General features: G+C 39.0%; 2 protein-coding genes across 2 annotated transcripts; both read left to right on the top strand.

The window, feature by feature from the left end:
* Positions 1–622: 622 nt before the first annotated feature.
* Positions 623–7,201, top strand: LOC133160393 (protein tyrosine phosphatase type IVA 3-like). The gene is made up of 7 exons (XM_061287994.1): positions 623–1,120; positions 3,892–4,312; positions 4,760–4,905; positions 5,138–5,230; positions 5,513–5,643; positions 5,802–5,876; positions 6,190–7,201. Exons 3-7 carry the CDS (start codon positions 4,810–4,812, stop codon positions 6,308–6,310), a joined length of 516 nt encoding a protein of 171 aa, XP_061143978.1. The 5' UTR covers positions 623–1,120; positions 3,892–4,312; positions 4,760–4,809; the 3' UTR covers positions 6,311–7,201.
* Positions 7,202–7,583: 382 nt separating this feature from the next.
* LOC133161204 (zinc finger protein ZFAT-like) lies at positions 7,584–15,933 on the top strand. The gene is made up of 24 exons (XM_061289518.1): positions 7,584–7,782; positions 8,855–9,004; positions 9,170–9,319; positions 9,402–9,533; positions 9,667–9,774; positions 9,850–9,987; positions 10,055–10,128; positions 10,240–10,328; positions 10,480–10,548; positions 10,736–10,884; positions 10,994–11,085; positions 11,418–11,566; positions 11,641–12,424; positions 12,547–12,664; positions 13,257–13,489; positions 13,665–13,746; positions 13,833–13,946; positions 14,055–14,228; positions 14,359–14,447; positions 14,664–14,802; positions 14,952–15,055; positions 15,183–15,270; positions 15,359–15,465; positions 15,540–15,933. Exons 1-24 carry the CDS (start codon positions 7,764–7,766, stop codon positions 15,726–15,728), a joined length of 3,540 nt encoding a protein of 1,179 aa, XP_061145502.1. The 5' UTR covers positions 7,584–7,763; the 3' UTR covers positions 15,729–15,933.
* Positions 15,934–16,068: the final 135 nt, after the last annotated feature.

Consider the following 16,068-nt stretch of genomic DNA (forward strand, 5'->3'; position numbering starts at 1 on the left):
ATCCATAATGCAATACCGCCATGGATCACAAGAGGGCCGCGGACCACCAGTTGACAATCCCTGTTGTATTGTATTATATTATTAGATAAATGTGGATTTTGAATTGATGCAGATGATGTAAAGTACGTGGTAAGGTTAAATACTCCACTTTTCTAGTGTTGATGCTTTCTATAATTCTATCTTGAATGGAGCCGTGTGTAAGACTCTGTTTTGACCTTTGCATTTCTGTTTACGATGAATAAATCTCCTATCAACAATTAAACACCAACACACACACATCATGTGCAGCTACATTTTGCACATACCAGAAATTGCCACCGGGGTTACTGAAAAGTGGATTATGTCTGGTAAAATGCCTGCTGAAGGCCCATGTACCAAATTCACGGCCAGTATTAGTAGTTAACACAAATGACGCAACAGCAATAACTCAAATGTCTTTTAAAAAGCTTTAGAAGCGGTTCTGGTTTGCACCTCTCTGCAATAGCACGGTTGTACCAAAACCAAACAAGCAACACTTCTCTAGTGATAGGAAATGGTTAATTCCATGAAGCGCACTCAAAGGTTTGACTTGTCTAACCTGTCTGGTAGCTTGACGGGGTTACTATTTTTAGGAGAAATAAGAAGGAGAAAACCTGAGAAGGCACAGCTTGGACCATTTTGTTTTTGCAGATGATTTACAATTGATCAAGAATTCACAGCCTTATGTTATTTGGAGGAGGGAACCACGCTATAATTGTGCACACCAAGTACCTGCATGGTGTGAAGGAGGGGAGGGAAGAAAAGAGGGTAAAGTGGATGCAGAGGAGGCGGGGAGAGTGAAGCTCTTCTCCCTCTAAGAGCATTAACCGTCGAGTGTTCTGGCGGTGACAGGGCTGTCAGGGTCAGATGGCTGCTCAGCCTGATTACACCAGCTCACCGGCGTAGATCCTCGGCGACTCTACTACATCGTGGCAAGCGAGCACGTTCGATTTGTGCGACGCATTTCGCTTCTTTTCGCCAGTCGCGTCATCCGGGAAGGAGCTACAGGTGGTTGCGCAACACCTTCCAGACGACCTTCTCGGTGCAGTTGTTGGGAGAATCACGCGTCTCCATCGAGGGATGACACGGACCATCTAAAGCGGTAAGGAAGGAGAAATTAAAATGAGATGCGCTTTGTTGTTGTTACTTAAGTCCCGAGAAGCGCGCAAGTTTGCAGGTTGTTGCCACCCAGAATAGTGCGTCACGCGAACGCTGCTATATGTGGATATAAATATATATATAAACAGCTGAGCGTGTATTCGGTGTCAAAATGGGGTTACGAGGAGACGAGCTGCAGCCCCGTCAGATTGTGGGGCTCAAGTCAGGTACGAGACGTGCAGAGCAGGCTTAGACTATAAATCCAGTGGTGGCGAAAGTACTACTCTGGTCGAAGTACAAATACCAAAAATACTTTGCTAAACATAGTAGAAGTATTACTTGATTTTTCTTTTTCTTTTTTTTTATAAGTATCTGTAATTTCTACTCCTTATTTTGTTCAACTGTTTGCATCGTCTGCAGTTTGATGATAGGAACTTCTGAAATAGATTAGAGATGAATTAATTCGCGGATAAAATCTTGAGATTTTGGAGAATTTCAAATTTAAAAAAAAAATAGACGAGAGCGGCAGCATGGAGGAAGCAAAGAACAATTATCTACCACGGAATCAGAGGGAGAAGCAAGATATTCCATTGTATAAGAGAACTTTTTGATATTATCAGCATTTAGAAGTGAAGTATTTCCCCTCTAGATTTCCATATCTTATCTAAAGCTATGGAAAAAGTCAAGATTCTTTCTCTCTTCTTTCTCTTGGTATATTATAAATTTAGATTTTCTAAAAATGTGTTTTGTATATAATTGTACAAATAAAATTTGAATATTTTATTGAGATGTATTTTAAAGACTAGACTCTATAAACACAAGAGTTAAATCAGTACTTATTTCCACCAGTATTTTCTTTTCAAAACAAATATATGCACACAAAATAATTTCTCTTTTTACTACGTTTCACAATGGTCCTTCCAAGTGAGAAGAAACGTACTAGCTAGCGTTGACTCAGGCTTTTCTGCCCTTAAAACAATGTGATTTTGTTAACATTGTAAACTGACGGGCACTGCTGATGATAACAAATCATTGTAGGAGCCGTCAACATCAGTTCAATAAAAAAACACCATGGATTGTGAATATCCTGCTTCTTTGAATCTGTTGCACCATTATTGTTGAAGCTCCCTGGTTCATGTTCCTTGCAGATTCGAAAGCTCTCAATCAGTCAATCAACCGAGCGATCAATCAAAATCCGAACTGGGGTTGACGTTACATCTTCCTATTTGTCTTTTCTTCATGCGATGTCCTCTGCTATATAGTCAGCAAAGGTAAAACCGTCATGCTAAAAATAAATACACAGCGACAGACACCTGAAAGATCATCATTTGTATGGCATGTACAACAATGTTTCAGGACTGATCCAACTTGAAGTTACTACTGCCAGACTCCCTCGCTGAATACATGTTGTGTAGTTCTGCAGGAAGTTTGGCCATCAATAATAAATCATTGTGCCACGGCACATTAGTGTTTTGTGAGAGCTCATTATGTTTACTGTGGCAAAGTTCACTTAAATGGTCCCAAAATATTTTTTATTTACTCCAAAGAACCTATCTTTGTTCAACTAGCCACAGTATATGAGCGACATGTAGTGACAGGCCAAACACTTGAAAGAATGTGTTTCCACAAGATAGCAGAAGGTAATGTTACATCCTTTCGTGAGATTTTCCTCTTTTAATGTATTTGCGTTGGCTTAATAAAGGTTGGAAAAAAAGTGAGTTAGGCAACCCAGCATGGCTCGCTATGGTAATACAATGTTTCAACTTCTTTGGGTCTTGACCTATCTTATGACAGGAAAAAGAAGCAGCGCAACTGTGGGCACACGTATTTGCTTGTTTCAGTTTCACCAACTCCGTCTAAAATAATATTAGTATTAGAAATCTACCAAGGTTATATCACTTTCCGGACTTGTTTATTTTTATTTTATTTTTAGTTCACCGGGTCAATATGTAATACAAGCCAGGTAAGTATCAGGAGTATAACTATTTTATCAAGATAAACAACAAAGGAGTTATTTATTTAGCCAGGCAGTCTCTCAACAGCCTAGTCAACAGTGAGTTAGTGATTTGTGTCATGTTCTGTGTGATCAGTAGAATTCTCTTTTGTATTTAAAAATGTATCCAAGGGTCATAAAATTAGGGAAACTTATTCTATTGAATAGGTTTATAATATGTTTTGTATGAGAAGTATATATTGATCTCAGTTAGTAATTGTGGTTGCACTGCTTCAAAGTGGCTATCAAAACTGAAAATTATTATTATTATAACATCTTCATTTCTTACTATTACTATGTGCTTCCTTTGACTAGTTCCTCATGTCCTGTGGGTGTAGAATACCATGATACAAAATAATCTGCAACCCATCACAGGATAATAACTAAATATAGATCGTCAACAACCTAGAATAGATGACACTGTTGTGGAACAGTCACTGTGTGAGTAATTTGCCATGTGACAGGGTGCTTGTGCGTACGTGTGTGTGTGTGTTTGTGAGTGTGTGTGTGTTTTGCCAGAGGTGAAGAGGTGATCACAGATTACCCAGATTACCCTTTCGCCTTCCCTAGCTGTTTGTCTGAGTCTTTGCACACGTGAATCAGAAGGGAGTCACACTTAGTCACATTCCCACACTTTTATTCTATAATTAAGTATAAAAGGCATTTTCAATGAACTTGTGTTTCCCGTAACTGTAGCCTTTAGCGGAGAAAAAAAAAAAATGTTTGTGGGAGCGTGATGAACAAGAATTCTGCAGTTATGGTTTGCTTGTTTTTCTTCACAGAAACACTGGTTGATGGCGTTTGTGCGACAGAGTGGTGACTACTGCCACGCCCAACACATGTAGACCCAACCAATGATGTATTTCTACCATGCCGTTTTGGGACCCTGAATTCTGAAGAAACAAATTGTGCCTGGCCAACGAGGTGTCTGATGGGGTAAAAAGTGGAGCCTCAAAATTGAAGTGGAGAAGGACTGCAAGACCTTCAGTTGCAGAGCATAAAGGACTAAAGAGAAGAACTGATATCATCAGTTCTGTGATAATATCACACAGAGCTGACATATTGTTGCCTCTCGGGCGACGTAAAACTGATGGGGTAAAATATTTTCTTCCATTTGGGAATCTTCTCTCTTAAATCTCAATATTTACATTTACAACTGAGGCCATCCATTCATTGCAGCAGCTGTAGCGTGTGAAACTAAAGGTGAGAGACTTCATCAATTTTCTGACTGACTCTTGAAATATACATAACCGTGTATCGTTTTTAACACTGTGTTGTCTTCTTGAATTCCACTCGATGAAAATGAAATGCAACGTTCAATGTCACCCATCTATCCATCAGCACTCTAACTAAAATAGTGGCTGTGAACACGTTGGGGCATGCAAGGCATCCTTGATTACAGAATTTAAAATTCCATTCCAAACTAAACACGCTCTTGTTATCTCAGTGGACCTTATTTGCATACAAGGGCATGATTATGACACTCCTTACAAGGAAGCACCATATATGTGCTGCTTATCTGATCTACATTGAATGAAAAAAATAAATAAAATAGTTTGTAGCTTGGGCTTGAAATATCTTTTGTGAAACCAGTCCTGGAACTTTTCAAATACACTTAAATTTCTTCTTTTGTGCTTCTAAAATGTATAGGTTCGAAGTCTTCCTGGGACAATTGTGAGCCATAAGACAAACTGGTCATCATGAACCGTCCAGCTCCTGTGGAACTGTGCCACAACCACATGCGATTTCTTATAACACATAACCCAACAGACAACACACTCGGCTCCTTCACAGAGGTAAGATTCTTTGTGTTAAATAATGTCACACTCAGCACAAACAGCAGTAAACTTTCAGCTGCACTGATTCAAATATGGTGAAATGCTGTAATTGTTCCCCCTTTAACTCCCCCAAGAGTCAAATGATATACGATGATCATCACATGGTTGAATTAAGTGAATCTAAAGGATTATTTTTTTCCCCCAATGTACTCCTATTGAGGAACTAAACCATTGAACTCTTGTGTTCCAGGACCTGAAGCGATTTGGGGTCACAACAGTGGTTCGAGTCTGTGACATTACATACGACAAAACGCCGCTGGAGAAAGATGGCATCACTGTCTTGGTGAGGACATATACCCTAGTCAAAAAATTTGATGTTTGTTCTAAAATTGTACCCAAAACCCTTTCTATAGATTTACGTTCACACACAGGTCGACACACTACTTAGTTTGTGCCGCATTGGTTTCATAAAAAAATGCACTTGCCAAAATGTCTGTTTACTTTCATATTTTGCAAGTCACACATCCTAACACTCCCTTTATCAACTTTGGGAAGTGGCTACTACATACTTCACTTCACACACATACATATGGTACATAGTGATTTCTTACTGCTTCTCGTTTAGGACTGGCCATTTGACGACGGAGCCCCGCCCCCAAGTGTACTAGTTGATGATTGGTTAAGCTTATTGAAGAAGAAATTTCATGAGGAACCTGGAAGCTGTGTGGCTGTTCACTGCGTGGCAGGTCTCGGAAGGTTAGTGATACATCAATGGAGGTTTCGAGACGCATGATTATTTGCTATATCCCACAAAAATGAGCTCTATCCAACCACCTTTCTTAGACGTTGACGAGGAATGATCATTTGTCATCTGGTCTCCATAACTTTGTTCCTGTCTATATATGTCCACACAGGGCTCCTGTGCTGGTTGCGCTGGCTTTGATAGAGAGTGGAATGAAGTATGAAGATGCTATTCAACTGATCCGACAGTTAGTATACGCCCTTATTTTGAATTAACTAAATATGTTCAGTCTAATTAGATGCATGTAATACTGTGATGGGAGCATGAGAACTTGTTTACAACCTCAAATCAGTCAGAATATGCTACGTACTTGATATGGAACAAAATTATTAATGAACACCTTTTTTGTTTGGGCAAGCACAAAAGTATTCTCTTTTTTTTGCTACCTAAATAGTAATATTCGAAACCTCTCAAAAGGACGTCTACAAGTGGAGTAGTAATTTATTTGAAATCACTGAATTTGCTCCACTTGTCCCATCTCAACATTTTCTGTGTCAAAGGAAGCGTCGTGGAGCCATCAACAGTAAACAACTAACTTACCTGGAGAAGTACCGATCCAGGCAACGACTCCGCTTTAGTGAGTCAAACACCCACAAGAACAAGAAGTGTTGCATTATGTGAACGCACACAATGTTAGTCACACATTTGGACAAAAGATTGCTTTACTCTTTATAGGCCTTTCCTAGCTTTTGTTACCCTCCTTTCATTAAAATCCACTGGTTTCCCTGTTTGTATTAACGGTGGGTCTTTAAAAAAAGAGTTTTACACTTTGAATGTTTGCTTCAGTAGCTCGACCAGTGATGAGGGAATGGAAAAAGTGAACAAGTCTGATTGTTGAGGCTTGGGGAAGTTGCTTAGCAACAGATAAGACAGTTCATTGTAGAAAGGCAGGTTAATCTTGCAGCATGTGACCCCAAATACACTGGGACAGTTAGGTTGTAGGTTTTTTTTTTTGTACAGCTATTACATCTAATTTATTGACATCTAAATTTTGATTCTTGGATGCCCTAAAGTTGTCTAATTTGAAACAATTCAAAGGAAAAAACAAAAAACAAAGGGCTCAACTTGTCAGAGATACGTATATTTCGCATGAAAATGTTAATGCTTTAAGCATGTTGGTACTCATAAAGCCTTCTCTTTGGTTTTCATAGCCAATGTTTGTGTGTTTACATTTCAGAGTGCAATTTGTTATCCATTCAACGAATTTGTGTTAGAGAAAGTTTTGGAGTAAACATTATGGCAACATTAACCATACTTGTCCCACTTGTTAATGAGAGACATTTTTAAAATAAACAAAATAATAATGTCATTGCATTTAAATTATTATTAATAATTATGTTGAACCACAATTAAGCAGTAATGATTTTGATTGGTTAATTTTCTTTGAATTTTCTATTATTATTATTATTATTATTTCATTAACAGAGGGGTGCCAAGAATTTTGTCCGTGTGTAAATGATCAAAATGCCTGAAAGGTGTGGACTATATGTAAATATAAAAAATATATGCTGAGTCAATGTCTCGTGTCATTTTTTTCATCCACAGGTCTTAAGTAATAAATGGCTTCTGTTGGAAAAATGCCAATAGAATTTAGGACCTATAGCAGGAGTAGTTAAAACATTTCCAATTGAGCCTTGCATTCATTTATAGTTTAGAGTAGAATGAACGGATATGTATTCATGTCATACAAAATTGTTACCACTCAAATAAAATGTGTAAAAGATAAATTATTTCTTATTCACATCATTTTTATTATATCCGACGCTTAACTGAATATTGGGATTTGTTACAAAAACATTGATTGTGTGTGTGTGTGTGGGGGGGGGGGGGGGGGGTGACTCAAACTGCTGTGTAGTCCTCCTCCAGTATGGAGGCGCTATAGGTTGTAGGAGCAACAAGCCCGATCCACTTCCGCTGAACAGGAGGACATATTTAACACATTCGTCAGAAATTTACTATATTCCAAGTAAAAAAATAGACACTAAAGTATATATATTTGAATTATAAACAGTTTATTTTTGCTTAATGCCAGTGAATAAATTGCAAAATATTTTCTTCAAAGACCTGAAAGAAAATGGACGGGCAACTAATAGGTATGAATTTACGTTAGCTGTACGTCGAATATGCTAGTCGGTGCTTAATGTTAGGCCGTGTCGACGTAAATGTGTGGTCATCAATGCTCGCTTTTTATTGCAAGCTTTCTCACCCCATACAATGCTCTAGTAGCTCATAATGTTCGCAAGTTTCGAGACGGTGACCCTCGTCGTGTGACGGCGCACGATAGCTATGATTATTGGAGTTCGCTGTCCACCAGTTCCATGGCAATTACAATTTTTGAAAACGCATAAGAGGGTCTCATTGATTCTTAGGGTTTACGGGAGTTGACTGCTTCAAGATACTGTTGAAGGAAAAACAAAAACATCAGATATTTAAAGTGCACGCTGACTACTGATAAGCACACACTATGGATGGAGAGCAACAATTACTGCACAAGAGGGAAATTGTCCTTTGGCATAAAATGAATTGAACGTGCAATAAACATAAATACTAGATGGCTGCAGTGGTATTCATTTATGAAGTAAATATCTATATATAGTAAATGTCAATCCATGTAGAGGACTCATTTAGGCATGATTGCAGTTGCAAAGAGGTCTTAAAATGTGTGCAAATATTCCAAATCTAAATGGAAATGTTAATATGCATAGGCCTGCCCCATTCAATATACTACCTTTGCATTAATTGTTGTGACGTTGTACAAGACTGCATGGATTCTTTTATACAAATAAAACATTCCCATCAAATTCTAGGAGTGTATCACAAGCTGGGTGGTCTAGAACTTCCACCATATAGCATCCACGATCCAGCAAATCCTGTGTGAAACTTGTACATTTCCTTGCACTTGAGTTTTCCCCTGGTCCTTGGGCACTTCTCAAAGAACATGCATGTTTGGGTCACTGAAGACTCTTAACTTGTCCACAAGTGTGAATTGATGATTGTTTGCCTTGGAATTGGCCAGTGACCAGTCAAGAGTCTTGCCCAAAGTTTGCTGGGATAGGCTACAACCTAACTGCAACCCTAATAAGGGACATGGTCTAGAAAATCAATGGATGGAAAGTAAATTGTACATGTACCTGTCTTAACTTCTCATTCTTTCTTCCTCCACAGCTGGCTCTGTTTTCATGTGTCGGCTCTGCAACCAGTTCTCTCCCAGTCACTCGCTGCTATTGGACCATTGTGCCCAGAAGCACCCGTTTCAGGAACCTTATGCGGACATCATTGTTGCACTGAAACCCCTTGCAGGAGTGCCTTTAGCAGGTCAGATCAGGATTATGTTATTAGGATTTACTCAGGCCTTAAACATCTATCTATCAGTCTAATTAACACTAATTTAACACTTGAAATTGTCTTTTTTTACATTATTTTTTTAGTTTTATTTGACCATGAATAATTTTTGGTCATAATTATATGTATTCTGCACAGAGAGTTCAGTAAAGCGAAAACGAGGACGACCAAAAGGCTCTACCAAAAAAGCACTCATAGACCGGAGGGATGGTACAGAAGACTCCACGCAACCTTCAGAAGACAAAGTCCAAAAGCAAGAGGGGCCAAAAGAGGAAGTCGACAAACAGGGTAAAGCACTAAATGGCAAGATGGATAATATGGATCTGTTCTTTAAAAAGAATGCCAATTCCAGTGTTTTCATCCCTGCTAGGTGATGGCAACAGAATATCTGAGCTGAAATGCAATGACTGCCATCGTTTGTTTAGCAACAGACGGCAGATTGTTAAACACATCTGCCTGAAAGTAGAATATGAGGAAGAGGAAGACGAGGACGAGGACCCTGGTAAGGAAATAAAACTAAATAGCTGCATTTAGTAGTGGTTAGCCAAGGGATTCATGGAGAGAACTAATATGTTATTTATAATATTAAAACAAATATATTAACTAACATGGCATATAATTTGCCTACATTTCAGACAGCATTTGCAAAAGTCCTGAGGATTCAGAAAACCTGGACCCTCTAGGACGAGATAATGGGCAAAAGCAGCAAACCCCCGAAAAATCAAGGATGAAGGGGAGAAAGGGTAAACAACCTTCAGAAGCAGTATTTTCCAAATTATAGTCACTACAATTCACGGCTTTGTCCTTTTTGTGTGTAGGAATGAAGATTTTTCAGCGCGACAAGAAAGGTCAAACGCTTCCTGATGGGCAAAGTCTCACCTCCAAAGAAGATGGACTTGCAACAGGAAGCAAAAAGAGTGTCGATCTTTTTCTCACTGCAGATGAGTCACTCCCAGGTCAGTCTTGTGTACTGGTTTATTTCTAAAACTATACTTTTAATTTTGTAAACTCTTCATATCACAGGTGTCATTCAATTAATTCCAGTAGAGAGCATATTAACAAATTCGGGGCACGTCAACATTCTGAATGAGCCTCAGGTGAGTTTGTTTGCAAGTTAGCTGTTTCCCGCCACACGGAGAAATGTTTCCGTCCACAAGCTACACAAATATATTTTTTCTTTTTTTTTTTCTGAAAATAATTGTATCCAGGATACAGCAGTCCCTCAGAATGAGCCTGCAGACATTGCAAGTCAGTCTACAGCCAGTGCTGACGATTTAAAAGCTGAACAGAATCCAAGGTACTGAATCGTACAATAGATTATTTCTGCCAGAAAAAAGACGCTAAATAGGATAAATGGTCAGGTGTTGCCTCTTTTTATTCAACACATGAAAAAGTAACATGCAGCATTTGACATTTTCTACCTATTTTCTGCTCTACTCCAACTGCAGTTCTGACAATATTGAAACAGCACCCGCAAAAGGCTTCCAGGAATATTCCATCAAGCAAGATGTTCCTAAGTACTGTGTATCTATATATTTATATGCATGTACAAATATATCTTAAATGAATCATTGCTGGGCTTTAATTCAAGCAAGATTACTCTCATTAATTAAGATTAAGAAAAGAGAAATAGCAGCAGAAAAATCTGTTAGTCATTTGACACAACATTGGGCAACATGGTAATACAAATATTTCTCTCCTCAGTTTACTTCCAAGTCAGCTGAAGGTCTTTGGCTGCGAGGTCTGTCATAAAATCTTTAAGTTTCGACACTCGCTGATGTCCCACCTCAGGACGCACACCCAAGAAAAACCATTCAAGTGTCCACACTGTGACTATGCATCTTCCATCAAAGGTAAATTAACTCTTCTCTGACGAATTTAGACTAGAAAAACATTAATTTAATCAATTCCTATTTTTTAATCTAATAAATAACCCCCCCCCCCCCTTTTTTTTGTCTTAAGCCAACCTGAATGTTCACTTAAGGAAGCACACTGGCGAAAAGTTCAGTTGCCAACAGTGTCCCTTCAAATGCCTCAACCCAGGACACCTCAAGGTCTGGTTTTAACATTTGTGCTCATACTCTAATGCAGGTATGACTGAGTTATTTTTTAATGTGCGTTTTTGTGCACGTATTTTATTTTTTTTTAAAAATCAGCAGGAATCGTGTTTGGCATATTGGCCTCACAGTGGAGCGTTCACGAGAACAATTGTTATGGTTACAGTTGTCAGTTTTTTTAATTCGCTACATAAAGTGCTGTAGTCACTGGTGGAGTTAGAGGGGGCCCGCCAGGGGCAATGGCACCCCTCATATATGCTTGGACTTCCAAGGTGCCAGGCCAGATAACTGACTTGACATGATGGCTCTGCTTTTTGTTTGTGCTCTAGGTCCACATTGAACGAGTTCATTTGAAGGTGAAGCAGCATTGCAGCTTCTGTCAAAAGAAGTACTCCGATGTCAAGAACTTGATCAAGCATATCGAAAAAAGTCACAATCTGAAGGACCCGCTCATCCACAAGAGCTACCAACAACTGAGGTTTTCTAAACACCATGTAAATATTTTGCATACTGTCATTTATGAATGACTGCTATCTTAATCTGTTTTTCCAGGCTGAAGACTCGCCAGGGTCTCCGACAACTCCTCTACCACTGTCCTACCTGCAGCCGCTGCTTTAAGAACCAGATGGAGCGCGACCGCCACTCACTGGTCCACGGGCCTCAACGGCCTTTCACCTGCTTGCTCTGTGACCACGCCAGAACCAACCTGGCCAGCCTCACCGCTCACGTCAGAAAGCATCTCTTCTTGTATGTGTGTGTGGCGTGCGAGAAGAAGTTTGTCAGCAGTCAAAGACTTAAGAGTCACCTCACAGAGGATCACCCTGAGCTGGAGCAAGAGCAGGCATTCACCGAGTGTATTAAAAGCAGCTTCTACTTGATGAATGGCGGAGGGGTTTTGTCAGTAGATGAAGAAAGAAAGGGCAAAGAGGGATGTTTAAACATGGAGGGAAGCACAGAAGCGGGAGTCGAGAGCAGAGAAGAGGTGATAAGAGCCGGCGAAGATGTTGAGGATGATGAAAGTGAGTCTCAAAAAGCAGCTGCATCGGAAGATGCGCAGCAAGAAAAGGAGGACATTAAAATTCATGGTGAAAATGTGGAAGCTGAGAGGACAAGTGAAGGATGTACTCCAAATCTGGAAACCAAAACTGTCGCTGAGACACAGACGGATGCGTGTGTTGAGTCCTCAAAAACAGAACACACGTGTAACTCTGCAGATACAAATAAGCAAGGACAAACTCCTTACTCAGAAGACACTCAAGTGCCCACTCCTACCCAACACACTCATTTGCCTTCAGAACCTTCAGAAGAAAACATCCAAACTACACAATCAGAAAAAGTGAGCCAGTTTGAGCTTCTATTTCTTATCTTTTTGTGTCACACTATTTTCTACATGACTTAAACTTTATAGAATATATTTAATTAGTGTGATCCACTTATTAGTTGTCCTCTATCTTACAGGACTTCCAACTAAGTGCATTCCAGCAGGTGTTGTTATCAATTCCGAAGACTCCTCTTGATATGGAGACTTTCCAGCAGATCAGGAAAATGTATGGCGAACTGGAGTGTCAATATTGTGGTGAGATCAGGGAATGACCTGCTTTGCACAATTGTAAAAAGATCTTGATTAGAGCAAATAGCAGAAATTTGACTTGAACCGTGATTAATCACGATAAGGTGCCATTCGGATTGACGACTGTTATTGTTCTTTTTTAGAATTAATTTGGACTGCGACCACAGAAAAAGTGTTTTTTAAATTAGGAGCAATAATAAATCGATTAATCGGCAACTATGCGATTATCAAATGACTTAATATTTGTTTATAGACCCCAAATTGTCGAGACCCTCAGAATTTCAGCCTCTCAACAAACTGATTGTTATTGTCTTGAATCGAAATGACACATTTACAAATCTCTGCTCTTACTATAGAAAATAATAATCACCATTTTATGACATGTTACGGACCAAACCGGTAAACAAATATAATACATAATTTAAAATTTGAGAAAAAAAATCTGTTTTTCAATATAGGGTTGGAATTAACAAGATTAATAGATTGACAAAATAATTTTAATTGATTACATTGGTCAACAAAAAATGTAATTAGAAAACGTCTGATGTCTTATGGTCATCTACAAAAATGTATTAAATTATTTTTGTGTTCCCCATAGGGAAACTGTTCTGGTACAAGGTCCACTATAATGCCCACATACGCACACACACCAAGGAGCACCTACACCACTGCTCAAAGTGTAACTACTCGTCCATCACCAAAAGCTCTTTAAAGCGCCACCTGATCCAGAAGCACAGCGGCTTGCTCCTGTCATGTTCCACTCCAGGATGTAAATACACTACACCTGACAAATACAAACTACAAGCCCATCAGAGGACTCATCAAAAAGAGGTAACATATTGCCGGTAAATCAAAAGTCCGATCGAATCATTTTTTGTAAATTTGAAACATTGTCTGTTTAAATAAGGACACAACAGAATACAAATGAGCTTTCCTTGCGCTATTGAATTTGTATTTTGGAGATGTAATCCAAATCTTATAGTTTGTGTTTGTATTTTGATTGTAGAGGAAGAGCACACCGTGTCCCACCTGCCATCAAAGCTATCCTGAGCACCGACTTAAACGCCACATCCAAATATCCCACCCTGGTAAAATACACGCAAATATATCAACATATACGAGACGATAGAAACATTTGGACATAGCATGGAATGTTTGATTTTGTGTTGAACAGATACATTACCAGTTAAAGGGCAGATGGTGAAGCGAGCAGAGAAGTGCCCCTACTGCGACGCTTACTACCTCAGGAACAGCAGTGAATTCCAGAAGCACATCTGGGCCCACCAAGGTGAAATTGGCGCCTGTGCTGATCGACTTGTAAAAGAACAATAAGAATCCAGTCGTGTAATCTGATTTTCTTTTCATACAAAAATCTAAAATTTCATTTCATTTCCAGGTGTGAAACCTTTTGTCTGCAATATATGCAACTATGCTAGCTGCAGCAGGAGTAACTTGAAAAATCACATGAAACGACATAACAAGGAAAAATGTCACATCTGTGACCAGTGCGGTAAAGCGCTTAAATCCAAAGCGTCATTGAAGAGCCACAGACTGAGCCATACGAACCAAGGTATATTCCACTTTGCATTGTTTTCTTTCATTTATTTACACTTTCTTCTTTGACTTGTTTTCTCAAGAATGTTTGATCAACGAGGTGCTCCCTTATTGACTCTCCCCCTTTTTTTCTTTTTTAAATCAAGAGAAAGAATTCAAGTGCTCAGAATGCGACTACAGTTCTGTTTTCAAGTATACTTTGGTGAGACACATGGAGCAGCATGCTAAATTTAAGGTAAGAATCATTTATTCTCCACCCTATGAAGGATTACAAAAGCTCTGGTGTACCAATATTTTAGTCAATTCACACTAAAAGGAATACATGCATTTGGAAAAGAATAAAAACAATTTAATGTTGCACCGCTGACATAAAACCTGCCCGTGATTTGTCAATTTCTGCCTGACCCAAATTTCATGCACTTTATTCTTAACTTCTTTTGCTTGTTTGTAGCCATTTCAATGTGCTCACTGTTTCTACTCCTGCAACACATCTGGTCCCCTGAAACGACACTACAATATAAAACACCCAGACCAGGATTATGAAAATGTTGGAGAAGGTCTCTCAGATACAGATTATTCTACACAACAAGGTTTGAATATAAGTATCTGATTTCAGTTCAGTCACGTTTTTTTTTGTTTTTTTTAAAGTCCCTGCAGAAATGTGTCATGTGAGCACCTGATACCACACAAACAGTTTTCCGAGAATAAATGTGTTAACTTTATCTATGCCCATGTTTAGGCATCAAGTGCCCTAAATGCCCTTTTGTTTATGGCACCAAATGGGAGCTAAATCGACACATGAAGAAGAAGCATGGTTCAGAAGAGGCAGCATGTATCTGGGAGGTACACAAATATACACAATAACGCTCATATTGTTACAGTGCAAGAGTAACTAATTTAACCCGATGTGTTTATTTATGAATATTTGCAGTTGGTGCTCTTTGTGTTCTGTGTGTGAATCCATATTCAGGTGGAAGAAATGGTAGAGAGCCAATGTATCCCTTTAGCACAAGAAGTGGAGTTGACAGAAGAACCTGTAACAGTCCTACAGGACAATGGTGAGAGTCAAACTACCCTGCAAGCAAAATAGTTTTTTTTTTTTTTTCTAATGGCTTTCAACAGTTGTTTATGATTATATGTATACAGGAACTGAGCATATTGTCCAGCAAATTGTTGAGTTAAGCTCAGAAGCTCATGACGCCATCACATCGATGGTCACCATGACTCCTGGCATTGTTGCTGTGGTTGAACAGGTAAACAGTCTGTGTGACTCAGGCAATCTTGGCCTGAAAAATGCAGATTCATAGAAGCTTGCTGGCATTTGCAGGTGGCTGATGAGGAGGAGGTCGGCGACCATCAGTTAATGGTTTTGAATGCAGATGGCGACTTTTCTGGCGAGCAGGTGATGGTGGTGGAGGAGAGACACGAACTGGAGGGCCTGACAGTTCTCACTCAAGATGACAACACCCCACATTTTATTGTCTATGTAGAGGAACAGACTGTGGAAATCAACTAGCACTGCTTGAATTTCACAATATCTTTCAATTATCCATAACCAAGTTGAAGATTTTATACATAGGGTGCCTACATCCATACATAAAATATCAATAAGCAATGTTGAATTGTTACACTGGTTAATCATTTATCATGATATGTGCAATACTTATATACAACACCTTTTACTTTCACAGCAAAGAAATAAAATCCTGTCTTACACTTGTCATGTCGAGTGGCATTATTTACTAATTGAAATTGGAATTGGTTTTGATATAGTATTTAGCTCTATAAGGGAAAAAAATTAACAGTTTATCTGTCTACCTGAACATTTCATGAAGGCTTTCATTTTCTTTTTTCTA

This window comes from Syngnathus typhle, linkage group LG10 (assembly GCF_033458585.1).
Source record: "Syngnathus typhle isolate RoL2023-S1 ecotype Sweden linkage group LG10, RoL_Styp_1.0, whole genome shotgun sequence".
NCBI classification, from domain to species: domain Eukaryota; kingdom Metazoa; phylum Chordata; class Actinopteri; order Syngnathiformes; family Syngnathidae; genus Syngnathus; species Syngnathus typhle.

What these genes read in the sequence shown, in the direction of transcription:
- LOC133161204 (XM_061289518.1), top strand. An exon ending in AAGGATGAAGGGGAGAAAGG is followed by an intron (nt 9,775 to 9,849) that starts GTAAACAACCTT and finishes TTTTGTGTGTAG; the next exon opens with GAATGAAGATTTTTCAGCGC. An exon ending in CATCCAAATATCCCACCCTG is followed by an intron (nt 13,747 to 13,832) that starts GTAAAATACACG and finishes TGTGTTGAACAG; the next exon opens with ATACATTACCAGTTAAAGGG.
- LOC133160393 (XM_061287994.1), top strand. Translation starts at nt 4,810, where the DNA reads ATGAACCGTCCAGCTCCTGTGGAACTGTGCCACAACCACATGCGATTT. An exon ending in CACTCGGCTCCTTCACAGAG is followed by an intron (nt 4,906 to 5,137) that starts GTAAGATTCTTT and finishes CTTGTGTTCCAG; the next exon opens with GACCTGAAGCGATTTGGGGT. An exon ending in TGCGTGGCAGGTCTCGGAAG is followed by an intron (nt 5,644 to 5,801) that starts GTTAGTGATACA and finishes ATGTCCACACAG; the next exon opens with GGCTCCTGTGCTGGTTGCGC.